At 40.2% G+C, this 13,887-nt stretch overlaps 1 protein-coding gene across 3 annotated transcripts in view; it reads right to left on the bottom strand.

Moving 5' to 3' along the window:
• Positions 1–11,380, bottom strand: part of SLAIN1 (SLAIN family member 1) — a 31,779-nt gene extending 20,399 nt beyond the window's left edge. For all 3 annotated transcript variants that reach the window (XR_015749917.1, XM_087967332.1, XM_026668859.2), the window contains exons 1-2: positions 10,726–11,380; positions 5,835–5,974 (exon numbers count right to left, since the gene is read on the bottom strand). Coding sequence is in view for 2 of the 3 variants with exons in the window: in XM_087967332.1 (XP_087823458.1) it covers positions 5,835–5,974; positions 10,726–11,210 (625 nt within the window). In the remaining variant the exon portion in view is untranslated. The remainder of the gene's footprint in view (positions 1–5,834; positions 5,975–10,725) is intronic.
• Between the last annotated feature and the right edge of the window lie 2,507 nt (positions 11,381–13,887).

Here is a 13,887-nt window from a genome sequence, read left to right as displayed (position 1 = left end):
AGTCTCACTGGAGACAAGGGCAATTTATTCCCAAACCAACTGATGTATGAGAGATTTACTAAATTTATTTGCTGCCCATCTCGTATCAAAACAAGATGCCATTTGCATGGGAGTTAGTCCTACTGAACAGATAGAATACCAATAATTTTCTATAGGTTAGAAGGGGGAAAACCCTGTTTAAAATAAATAAAAAAGAACCACATTATAAAGGAAAGAATAAAAAAGGGTTTTTCTTTTCTTAATTTTCTTCTCTCTCATACAATACAATTTAACCCTGAACACTTAAAACACATCTTGGTACCAATATTTACCTATACAAATTATTTAAATTGAAATTTAACAGTAAAAGAAAGGATATGAAAATATTCTGATTATGGACAAAATAAGTACACATACCAGAACAAGAACTTTAGAAGCTAGTTTTGTTAAATACTAAAATCATCGTTATTGCATACAGAATAACAAAGCCGTGTTTTTAAATGCTTAAAAGCAATGCTGTATTCATGAGCTTTTAATTATCATAGAAGAAAGGTTTTTGAAACACAATATTATTTGGATTAATTATTGACAACAAACTTGAATGAGTGAAATTTCATGGTAAAACCACAGATTCACTTGCCAAGTAGCCAATATAAATTGCATCCCCATTTTTAAGCTTTTAAGTCAATAAATGTAAACATTTCTTCTTTTCACCAAAGTGAAATTTCAAGTTACACAAATACATTTTTTAATGAAAACGTACACACTCCACGGCATACATTCTTCCATTATAATCATGCTAAATGCCAGATTGTTATACAGCCAATGATGGACTGAATGAATCGTTTATCTAAATTATGCATGCACATATATGAAAGAGAATACTTCAACATGTCTTCTTAGTTTAGTTTACTTTATCGTCACTGCACCTTGTACAACGAAATTAAATACCATCTTCAGTGTACATTATGACTATGAAAACAAACACAAACACACATCCTTCACATTCTATACATTGAATTGAAAATTCCTGATAGTGCATTAATATTGCACTATACAGTAGAATTCAATAGAGTTACCGCCCTGGGACAGAAGCTGTTTTTCGGCCTATTTGTCCTTGTTTTTATTATCCTTGATCCTATTCTTGATCTTATTTAAAGAAAAGCCAAGAATAGCAAAAGCCATTTTTAAGACAAATTTTCAACCTTTTGTCCTTTTTATTAGAAATCATAAAATGTAAATGCCTTTAAATTGAAAAGGGTCTTTTGTGCCTTTGGACTAGTGTCATAACAGTCTGATCCAAGGCCATCTCCAAATGCAGTCTGAAGCCCACGTGTAAAGAGCCTTCATTATTTTGCCACAATTGGGCCTTTGAGAAGACTCTCACAGGGAACAAAGCTACTGTTTTTGCAGCTGGGATTCCAAGAACCCCAGTAATAAAAAAAAAAAACAGCATTTGTGCCAAAAACAGAAGGAAAAAAAAACCTGGAAGAGGACGGACAGAGCATGTTCTAATCTAGAGCTTTTCGTTGCTGTTAGGGAAAGTGTGAGATTTATTTCGGTCAGTTTGAGCAGGAGTTCTTTCAATAGCAAAGGGAAGGGGGAAAAAAGACTATGGACCTTCTGCTCTTCTTAGAAAAAGTAATTTCAGAATAGAACCGAGGAAGGAAGTGGTGAAAGTCAAAGGTGTGAAATGTGTTTTTGGAAAAGTGATAAAAATGCAGTGCTCCTTGGCTGATTCTTTCTTTCTTTTTCTTTCTTTCTTTCTTTCTTTCTTTCTTTCTTTCTTTCTTTCTTTCTTTCTTTCTTTCTTTCTTTCTTTCTTTCTTTCTTCTTTCTTTCTTTCTTTCCTTCCTTCCTTCTTTCTCTCTCTCTCTCTCTCTCTCTCTCTTCTCTCTTATTCTTTCTTCCTTCTTTCCTCCCTCCCTTTCTTTCCCTCCCTCCTTTCCCAGCCCCAAACAACTCAAGGTGGCAAATATATCTAATATTCCTTCCTCCTTCTATTTTCTCCTCATCAAGCACCTGTGAGGTGAATTGGACTGAGAGAGAGGGATGGATCCAAGTCATCTGGCTGCCTTAGTAAGGCAGAATTAGAATTCATGATCTCCCGCTTTCTAGCCTGGTGCTTTAACCACTAGACCAAACTGGTTTTACACATCTATTCCCCTTGCCACGAATTGATTGATGTATAGGTGCAGCAAGCCAGTCTAGCCAAAACTGAATTTCTACATTCCCTTTCCTAACAGTTGCTACACCAGCTTCATGGCTCTGTTCCATATTTTGCACACAATTGTACTTGAATCTGTCTGCGGGCAAAGGGAAGACTTAAACTGGGTAAGCTTACATCATTAATTTTCTGTCTTCCTTATCTTCAGCTCAGGTTGCTTCCACATACAATAACTCACTATTCTGTCTAACTCTGGATAAGCAATTCCCTTTAGATAGCGCTTCACTCTTAAATACAACCCAGTTTTCTTGGTTTGGTGCATTCCCCTTTCTACAGAGTCTCCCTTCTGCTGATCTAACGTCCAGTTTAGAGCTTGACAGACTTCCTATCCTGTGTTGGGTTTGATCTTGTAGAAACTTATTGGTTTCTTTTTCTTTCAATCTTTCTCTGTTGGCATCTCTACTTCAAGCAGCTGCCAAAAAAGCCATCACAGTTCTAGGCTGCATAAACAGAGGGATAGAATCAAGATCATGTGAAGTGTTAATACCACTTTATAATGCCTTGGTAAAGCCACACTTGGAATACTGTATCCAGTTTTAGTCGCCACGATGTAAAAAAGATGTCGAGACTCTAGAAAGAGGGCAAAGAAGAACAACAAAGATGATTAGGGGGCTGGAGGCTAAAACATATAGAGAACAGATCCTGGAACTGGGTACCGTATTTATCAGCGTATAACACGCACAGGCGTATAACACGCATCTTCATTTAAGAGGAAATTTCAGGAAAAAAAATTAAATTTCTAAATAAAAACTTTGAAGCAAAATAAGGGTAGCTCAGAACTTTTTTTTTTATTAATATTATTACCACTTATAAGGTAAATCAGTGGTCCCCAACCTTTTTGTACCAGGGACCGGTTTCAAGCAGAAAATTTTTGCAAGGACGGGGGGGAAGAGAAGAGAAGGAGGCTTCGCTCTCGCTGCTCCACCATCCAAGGAAGAAACTGCTTCAAAGAAGGGGGCTTTTCCTGTCGCCGCAGCTATTCCGAGCGCCCGTTTCACCCCCACTCCCACCGCGCGCGCGCTTCAATCCCACAGTGTCCCATTCTGCCTGCCTGCCTGCCTGCCTTAGTTTCTGGTTGTTTGGGAGCAGCTTGGCTGAGAATAATAACTATTCGCCTCTTTTACTCAGCCGAAGCTGTTCGATTCAACCATTAACGAAGGCAGGCAGGCAGGCAGAGCGAGCACTGCGGGCGGGCGGGCGGGCGGACGGGTGGGGGTGGGGAGAAACAGGCGCTTCAGGGAAGCTGCGGCGACAGGAAAAGGCCCCCCGCTTCTTTGAAGCAGTTTCTTCCTGTGCTGGTGGAGGAGCGAGAGAGCGACTGAGAGAGCTGACCCAGAGAGAAGGACAGGCTTCGGTTGCTTCCTCCCTCCCCTTCTTTCATTTGTGTCCTTGATCCCCGATCCCAGCAGCATTCACGAAGGCTTCTTAACATTATATCGGCGTATAACACGCATACATCATTGCCCCCTATTTTCAGGGGGAAAAAGTGCGTGTTATAATGCCGATAAATCTGACATATCTAATTTGATAAAAAGAAGGACTAGAGGGGACATGATAGCAGTGTTCCAATATCTCAGGGGCTGCCACAAAGAAAGAGTCAAGCTATTCTCCAAAGTTCCTGAGGGCAGGACAAGAAGCAATGGGTGGAAACTAATCAAGGAGAGAAGCAACTTGGAATTAAGGAGAAATTTCCTGACAGTTAGAACAATTAATCAGTGGAACAACTTGCCTCCAGAAGTTGTGAATGCTCCAACACTGGAAGTTTTAAAAAAGATGTTGGATAACCATTTGTCTGAAGTGTAGGGTTTCCTGCCTAAGCAGGGGGTTGGACTAGAAGACCTCCAAGGTCCCTTCCAACTCTGTTGTTCTATTCTATTCTATTCTATTCTATTCTATTCTATTCTATTCTATTCTATTCTATTCTATTCTAGACATCTGCAGGTTTGCAAGATGGTAGATGCAACCAACTATTGACTAATAGTCTTTTTAAATATATATATTTATTTTGTGCAGGACTTTGTGCAATTATAGGTACCATCTTGACTTTTGGCTAACTCTGCATCTAAAGCCCTTTGTTAAAGCCATTATTTTATGCTTCAGGTTGAGAACAAAATTTTCATTTTCTCTTTGTGGCAGCCTCTCAAATACTGAAATACCGCTATCATGTCCCCGCTAGTCCTTCTTTTCTCCAGAAAACCAAACCCAAATCCTGCAAGTGTTCTTCATATGTTTTAGTCTCCAGGCCTTTAATCATCTTAGTTGCTGTTCTTTGCACTTTTTCCAAAGTCTCCACATCTTTTTTGTAATGTGGTGACCAAAACTGGATGCAGTATTCCAAGTGTGGCCTTACTAAGGCTTTATAAAGTGGTACTAATACTTCATGTGATTTTGATTCTCTGTTTATACAACCAAGGATCCTTTTAACTTCATGAAAATTAGAGAGGATCCTATATGAGTTGCTCAGATTTCAGAATTGCATAGACGTTTTTCATTCCTTCTCACAATCTGTCCGATTCAAGGTAGCTCTTCCAATGTATGAGATATTTTAAGCGTTCTTGCATCTAGAATTCATAATCTACTCCACCTCATATTAATCTTACCCATCCACCAAAAGTGCAGAAAGGAAGAAAGTGGTAAATATCAAACATGAACATGAAATAACTGGGGAAAGTCAAGTTAAATTTTACTGAAGCAGGCAATTGTAGATAGAAAGCTTCTCTGCATAATGGACAATAAACCTTTGAGTCAAGCTTTCTGATAAGTGAGAGAACTGCAAAAAAGTAGAGGAAGGCCACATCGAATTCCCCGTCACAGTCTTGGCACAATCTTACACATTTATACTCAGACTTGGTCAAATCCAACTGTTTCTCTAAAAGAAACTATGCATCCTGGATAGCATCAGAGGCTTAAGGAAAAGCTGAGTTAGAACTTCTACAGGGCAGGTGACACTGATGGTGTCCATAGACTTCTTGAAAAGAAAACATGCTGATAAAGGTATACAGTGAATTGTTATAGAGCAAAATTCTGCAAGAGGCAATAAATCAATCCAATGGCCATGTTGATAAGACACCTAGTAGCTGAATAAATGTGTTCACAGCTTGTCTGCTTCTAATCGGTTCCTTGGCCTTTGCCACACTCATCATTTCACCATACTGTCAATATTGCATTTATTTCACAAACAATTATTCTGAATAAACCTTCTATCTGGCTGTATTCATTTGAAGGTGTTTTCTGACAAATGAACAAACACATTGTTGTACAAGCTAAGCAAGAATTTAAAAATGACAACAAATGACAACAAATTCAAATGAAAATAACTATTTATAAACGCGCATCAGACTTTAGCCGTATTTCCAAAAGATAAGAATATCAGAAACACAACAAAGAGCTTTGAAATGTGTCTTAAAATCATGGACATAGAACCCCCCCCCCAAAAATCCAATCAAACAAATTTCTAATCCTTATTTTATAAACACACACACACACACACGCACGGACGGACAGCTCTATAATGAACAACATTCAAATGGCTAATCTTACACTGGTGCTAATCTAATCAACTAAAAATCAATAAGAAGTTTAGTTGAAAAATCAAAATAAACCTTAAGAACAGAAACTTAAGAGTTACCTTGCTCCAGCCTGAAGCACAAAGAACGCTTGGCAGCTTCCATCTCAGGGCTTGGATTATCAAGAACATGTCGACACCACTGCAAAGGAGTCAATGATTTTTCTTGCTGCATGATGCCCTTAACAGGTGCAGCATATAGCCTAAATAGAAGCAGAGAAAAACTTTCAGGGAAGCATTCTTTAGTTTAGTTTACTTTATTGTCATTGTACCTCATACAATGAAATAAAATGCCATCTTCAGTGTACATTATGACTATAAAAATAAAATACAAACACACATTCTTCATATTCTATACACTGAATTGAAAACTCCTGATATTGCGTTAACATTGCACTATACAGTAGAATTCAATAGACTTACTGCTCTGGGCAGAAGCTGTTTTTCAGCCTATTTGTCCTTGTTTTTATTATCCTATACTGTCCGCCAGATGGTAGTAGTTCAAAAAAAGGGTGCCCAGGATGAGATGGATCTTTGAGAATGTTTTGAACATTTTTAAGGCAGCGGGAGCTATAAAGCTCTTCCAAAGTGGGGAGAGGGCAACCAATGATCTTCTGGGCAATGACTTTAACTGTCTGGAGTGCTTTCCTATCTGCCACTGTGCAATTGGCAAACTATACAGAGGTGCAGTAAGTTAAGATACTCTCTATGGTGCAGTGGTAGAAGGTCACCAGCAGTTTTTCCATTCAGTTGTTGTTTTCTGAGAAGTCTCAGGTAGTATAATCTCTGCTGGGCCCTTTTGACCAGTGCTAATATGTGAGCACCCCAGGTCAGGTCCTCTTTTATGATAACACCCAGAAACTTAAAACTGGTCACTTGCTCCACTTGGTCTCCATTGATAAGCAAGGGCTGGATGTCTGATCTGTTCCTTCTATAGTCCACTATAAGCTCCTTGGTCTTATTGGTGTTAAGGACCAAGTTATTGTCTCCACACCACAAAAGCAATTGGTCCACCTTTGTAGTGATGCTAGCTGTAATTTTCTACCTTTGGTGTTTGAAAGTGAATTACAAGTAATAAAACTATATAATGCTTGAAGCATATTTTAAACATTAGTTTTAGCCTTTCGTAAATCAGGATCATGTAACTATTTATTTCTCCAAGAATGGAGATAGCAATGTATGTCCATTAGTGAAATAATATGAGCCAATAGTTAAGCTCACAGCAAGCCTTGAACTGAACTTAAATACCACACAGGTAAATCCTCGACTTAACCATCATGGCACCAGAAGCTCCAGAATTTTAGTCATAATCCATTGTGGTTATAAGTCAAGGCACTACATGACTGGATTCGATTTTGCAACCATTTTGAACTCCACAGTTGTAAAGCAAATCAAATGGACATTGTCAGGTGCAATAAACCAGGAACCAAGATTGTTCGAATTAGTACAAGTTTATTCCATTTTATCTCTTTACAAAAATCTGAACTACTAATGGTCAAGGCAAATTGGAAGTAGAGAAGAGTCAATGGAATTCAAGGAGGGCTAGACTTAGGTCTCTTGTGTGCAAACTGATTGCATACTTGACCCCTCCCTGCGACTCAGAACTCATTACAACAGGTGCCAAAACAAGCTTTGATTCCAGGAAACAGAAAAGGTTTTAGGAAGTCTCATTCTGGTTCCTCTCTGATTCCCTGGAATATAAGAGAAAATGCAGTCTGGCCCGCATGTTGATCTTACAACAGCCTATCTCAATATAGTCGTAGACTTTTTGTGGCGTCTGTTTCCTGATCTGGACAACCTCAAAGGGCTGACAATAATCTAGTCTATAGTTGATCTACTCATTAAATACTGTATGTTAAAATTCTTACCAAAACCACTAGGAGTGGCAAAGTCTAAATTGAATATGTGGGTTAAACATGTGTCAAATCATACTAGCACATAGCAAAGGAATACAAATCTAAAAGGATTATTAAGATAATATTAAGATAACCATTAAGATAATCTTTAGGTGATTAGTGAAGAAACAAAGTGAGGAGAATAGGAGTGAGAAGGGGGCAGTTTGAGGGTGGGGAAAGGATATATTAGAAAAGGAAAAAAGTAAAATAATTTATTCACTAGTTTAGTCCATTCTTTTAGGTAGGTTCATTGCTACCTATAGACCAGGGGTCTTCAAACTTGACAGCTTTAAGACTTGTGGACTTCAACTCCCAGAATTCCTCCTCCAGTCATGTTAGCTCAGAAATTCTGGGAGTTGGAAGTCCACAAGTCTTAAAGCTGCCAAGTTTGAAGGCCCTTGATATAGACAGATTTAACCATAGTTTCAATTGGGAAAATGCCAGGGAATTTCTAGAAGCCTGGCACTCTGACAAATCAGCCATCAACAGACACACAGACATTAACAACATCTACAGACTATGCAAAAGAGGCAATCAACCAGCCCAAAAGAGAAAAAGACTCCAGCACTTCTCCACCAGTAATCAGTATTCCGATCAGCAAAGGTTAACTTCAGATCAACAATCAAGTAAGCAATACCTCAATCGAGAAATTGCCAAAGAGCCATCAGTAAACAGCCCAACCAAAGAATATCTAAGACTGCCCCCACCTACAGGCAGGACACCAGAATATAAACTGACAGCAAACAGGCCCCTTTATTGCTCTTTGATGATGTTGCTTAGTTAGGGTAATGAAATGTCTGCAAGAAAGCAAGCAAACTCAGAGAACACCAAGGACCCCCCCCTCATTTCATCCCTGAGCTATAAATATTCTCCTTTTTTGATTGACATTCTCTATTTACTCATTAGCTCGTTTCTTTCCATGGTATGGTTAGAATTAAGATTCACAAGCCTTGGGAGATTTTTCTGTTGATTTTCAGGTTTACCACATTGAATTCTTTTAAACATAACTCAACTTCTTAAGGGACTGCAGCTGATGATAAAAAGAAAGGCTCTGGTGAACCAGTGGGGTTCCATTTATTGATATGAGTACCTTTTATCTCCCCAGATGGGTATTTAAATTCCAGAATATTTTACAAAATGAAATTCTTAGCAAATGTGTTCAATATTGTGCAAGAACAGCACAATTATATGTAATGTCCTTTATGGATAAATGCCTAATGAAAGCTTGTGGTGATGTTAGAAGTGAGTCCTTTGGCATACAGAGCATGTCATATTAATGGCTGAGATTCTGAAAAAAACCCCACTGATTTTATGATACAGTGAGGAATATGGAACTGAAATATAAATGGTATTTGATATGGGAAACAGTGAAGGATGTTTCTTCTTTCCACACAGATCTCTACATGTACTTTTCTTTGGAAGCATTTTAAATTTCTCAAGAGGAAGGATCAGAAGGTATGGTGGTAAGAAAGTGAAGAAGTATGAAACAGTATTCTTTTCCCAAACTTCTCTATTCCTTCTGAAAAGACTAAGGAGTTCTCCTAAAATGACTGCAGTTTTTCTAACAATGGAGGAAAAAACCCCATCAGCTTTGCTGACTGTTGAAGTTTATACCTTTTCTGCACTATATCACAAATACCACCTCCATTTTCATTGTTTTTTGCAGGCCTCCTGTTGCTTTGGATCTATTCAGAAATATTCTAGGCAGACCATACCATCACAAGGGTTGCTGACCACAGTACTGAAATCCATGTGCAATTTTTTCCAAGCCACAAGATTTATCCCTCCCACCAAGGCAGTATTACCCATTCATTTTCAACTCAATCTCCATTTCAAACATGAATGCTAAACCAGGAGCTCCAGACTGGCTTTATTTGAAATCCCCAGCTTTCCCCATTTTATAATTACTTCCCTACATTACGGCACACTGTTCATAACTGTCCTATTTCAATCAGCATCAAGTTAGGATCGTAACTGGTGCACTAGGATTATTTTTTGCACCACATAGTCAAGGCAATGCAGCAAAGAACGCAATGCTAACAAATCTCAGTTGCCCTGCTCCATGCTAAATTCCTTTAAAGAATTTATACTCGTTCCCATTTTAAATGCCTATGCATATTCATGCGTGGGAATTATCCACCAATCCAATACAAAGAGAAGTCTTTTTTAAAGCCCAGTGTTTGTAAACCTTTGTTTTTAAACTGCACAGGCAAAAAAAAAAGCAGCAGGTTGGAAGTAAATGGAGGACTTGGAAAAGTAATGGTTGGAAAAAAAATATCAATGAGAAAAATGGAAATGTTCAGATAGGGAGGGCCGAGTTTAATAATAATAATAATAATAATAATAATAATAATAATAATAATAATAATAATAATAATAATAATAATAATAATAATAATAAATAATAATAATAATAATAAATAATAATAAATAATAATAAATAATAATAATAATAGGAGAAGGAAGAATAGTCCCAAAACAACTCGAGCACCACTTGAACACCATTGACATTGACAAATTTGCCATCAGTCAATTGCAGAAGACTTGGAACAGCTTCCATCCTGCACAATATCTGTAACACCATCAAACATCCAGATTTGCCTAACCTAGGACCTTGGTAAAGACTGATAGGTAGACAAAAATGCCAAACCCAGTCTGGACATCTGGCTGACTGTGAAAATAATAATAATAATAATAATAATAATAATAATAATAATAATAATAATAATAATAATAATAATAAGGATAAGGATAAGGATAAGGATAAGGATAAGGATAAGGATAAGGATAAGGATAAGGATAAGGATAAGGATAAGGATAAGGATAAGAAGAAGAAGAAGAAGAAGAAGAAGAAGAAGAAGAAGAAGAAGAAGAAGAAGAAGAAGAAGAAGGGATTTGGGCAGCTAAATGCTGGAAAAGTGAGCTTTGGAAAGCGCCAGCTGGATACCAAAAAAAGAGGAAGGGCCTCTTTCTTTCTTTCTTTCTTTCTTTTTTTCAGAAAGAGCCAGGCGGGAGCCCACAAGCCTTTTGTGCGGAAAAGTCGGGCCAAGATCCCCTACCAGGTTTCCTCCTCCTCCTCCTGGAAGCGCTGCTGCTCTTTTTCCTTTTCTTCCCGGCCGTAGCTCCCCAGCCTCCGAAGATCCAGGATTTCCACCTCATCCAAAAGGCTGGCCGGGGGCAGAAGGATGGAAGGGGCGGCGAGGGCTTCGTGGGGTGCCCCGGTGGGGGATGGCTTGAAGTAGACGAAGGGCTCGGCTTGGCATACGAGAGCCGGCGCTGGGCTCGACCGGCCGGCTGGAGGGGAGCTGCTGCGGGGGACTGGGGAGGCGGCGGCGGCGGCAGAGGCTACTCGGGGCAGAGGGCTGCTCGGGCTCGGACCAGGCGCCGAAGCAGGGCAAGGGGTGGCAGCGGCTCTATTGCGCAGCTGCTCGTTTTGCTTCTCCAGCTTGCGCACCAGCTCCTGCAGCTTCTTCACCTCCAGCTCGGCGCTCACGGCACCTGGCTTCACCTCCGCCACCATCGGTTTCACCAAAGCGGCCTCCATAGCCGGAGGCGCCCTGGCAACGACCGCAAGAGAGACGCCCTTCTTCGGCGAAAGCGATCCTCTGCAGGCAAAAGGGCGCTTCTCTTTCCCCCGGGCACCTCCAGCACAGCCAGCCAGCCGCGCAGCAACAAACAGCAAACCCCAGCAGGAGCGCCGCACCGCGCGGAGCCTCGGCGGGCAGGCACCGCGCAAGCGCAAGGAGGAAACAAAGCAGGGCGGGGAGACACCTTGCGCTGCGCAGGGCGGGGCGCGGGTTTTTTTTTGGGGGGGGGAGTCTCGTGCCCGAGATGAGGGAGGCAAAGCGAAGGGGTGGCGGGAGGTGGCGTGGGGGGGTGGGCGGGTACGGGGAAGCCCTCCCGGGCTTCTCCTTTCCCGTCGTCGAGCCCCTGGCGAGGATGCTCTGAGGCGTTTCTTTTCGAGGCAGAAAATAAATGGCGCGGGGATGGGCGGCGGGGGGGATTGTGGCTTGCTCGATTCGAAGCGCGTCAACCGTTTCTCTTCTTGTACATGGATACTGTACATTCCGAACTAGACTGTGTTGTTTCTCTGTGTCATCGAATATATGCGGGGTATATGCATAATTTTGTATTTATTTGTTCTGTCATGGTTATGTAGTGTATAGTGGAGGTGGTGACCCTTGGAGAGCTGTATGCAATGACAAGATTTGCAACGAAGACAAAGCTATTCTATTCTATTCTATTCTATTCTATTCTATTCTATTCTATTCTATTCTATTCTATTCTATTCTATTCTATTCTGTCATAGTCCATTCCATTCTATTCCTATTCCTTTTTTTAAATAAAATTTTATTTCAGTTTTCCACATTTTAAAAACATCTCATCTTAGTGAACAGCATTATTCCAGGTTTTCACATTTCCATACAAACATGACTATAATTAGATACTCATCTTTCACATTTAGTTTCATATCTTACCAATACTTTACATATTTTCTATTTTTTTTCCCAAATACTTTCCTCCAGCTTTGACCTTAAATAACTCTCATACCTTCATTTCATTATACTTTTATACCTTTTATCTGTCGGGTTTGCAATTTCATTATTTCACAAACTTTAATTCAATTCAAACATTTCAAAAAGATTTCCCTCCACAATTACTAATTTGAGTGTGCCACCCCTATAGCTTTCCTATTCCTTACTACTCTACTCTACACTCTACTATACTCTATACTTGTTGTGGTTAGCCGGCAGCAGGTGCAGATGGCTGAGGAGAGCGAGGACTCTGATGAAGGGTCAGGACCATCAGGGAGTGGACTGCTGCCTTCAGAGATTGTGCGGGCTGGCAGCAGTGATGAGGAGGTTCCCGAGGAGCCTGTGCCAAGTGCATGTGCACAAAGGATTGCTCGGAGGAAAGAACAATTACAACAGCACAGGCGACTTGGGAGTAAGGCTGCAAGGTAATGGCCCCTCCCTCAAGAGGATAAAAGCCAGGTTTGGAAAAGCGTTCTTTGCACACAGCAAACTAGCTCTTAAGCTCAACTGGTGGACATCTTAGTTCGTGAATCTTGTAAATTAGTTCTTATCTCTGGGTTTTTGGCAGCCTTAGCAAGGCTCTTTCTTGTAGGAGATAATTGTTGGAAAGCAGCCTTTTATCTGTAAAGGAAGAACATTCATGATTAAACCCTGAAAGGTGGGGGCTGCTGCCTTTGTCTGTGTTTGCTATCTGGGAAGCCGGTTGGGTCAGAACAATACTCTATTCTATACTCTACTCTACTCTACTGTTGTGATATTTCCTGACAGTGAGAACAATTGGCTTGCCTCCAGAAGTGTAAGTGCTCCATCACTGGATATTTTTAGGAAGAAATTGGATAGCCACTTGATTGAATGGTGTAGGGTCTGCTGCCTTGAACAAGGGATTGGACTAGATGAGATCACTTCCAATCCTGTAATTCTATGATCTAAATTGACTAATCTTGTTGAGGAAGGGAACCCTATCTTCAAAAATGTCCAAGTTGCTATATCCCAAAACAGAGATGCCATAGTTGAACCGACAGAGAAAAAAATATCAAACTCCAAGTAAACCTGCTTTTGACATGAGCCAAATATGAGCCAGCAGTGTGTGGCAGCAGCCAAAAAACAACAACAACAATGCAATCCTAAATTTCATGAAGGGGTTGAATCAAGATCACGTGAGGTACTAGTACTGCTCTATAAAGCCTTGGTAAGACCACATCTAGAATACTGCATCCATTTTGGTCACCATACTATGATAAATACATTGAGACTCAAAAGTGCAGAGAAGAGCTGCAAAGATGATTAGGGTTCGGGAGGCTAAAACATATGAAGAATGGGTACAAGAATTGGCCATGGCTAACCCAGTGGAGAGAATGACCAAGTGACATGATCACAGTGTTCCAATATTTGAAGGGCTGTCACACAGCAGAGAGGGCCAACTTGGTTTCCAAAGTACCCAAAGGTTAGATAAGGAACAATGGATGGAAACTGATCAAGGAGAAATTCAACCTAGAAATAAGGATAAATTTTCTGACAGAACAATCAACCAATGGAACAGTTTGCCTTCAAAGTTGTAGGTGCTTTATCACTGGAGGCTTTCAAGAAGAGTCTAGGCAGCCACTTAGGTCTCCTGCTTGAGCAGGAGGTTGGACTAGATGACCTACAAGGTCCCTTCCAACTGTTATTGTGTTAAACATGGCAGAT

This window comes from Notechis scutatus, chromosome 5, assembly GCF_049901735.1.
Source record: "Notechis scutatus isolate UNSWTSFEM ecotype Mainland chromosome 5, rNotScu1.2, whole genome shotgun sequence".
In the NCBI taxonomy this organism is placed as follows: Eukaryota; Metazoa; Chordata; class Lepidosauria; order Squamata; family Elapidae; genus Notechis; species Notechis scutatus.
The sequence above is the reverse complement of the archived record's forward strand: the minus strand, read 5'-3'. Positions and strand labels throughout refer to the sequence as shown.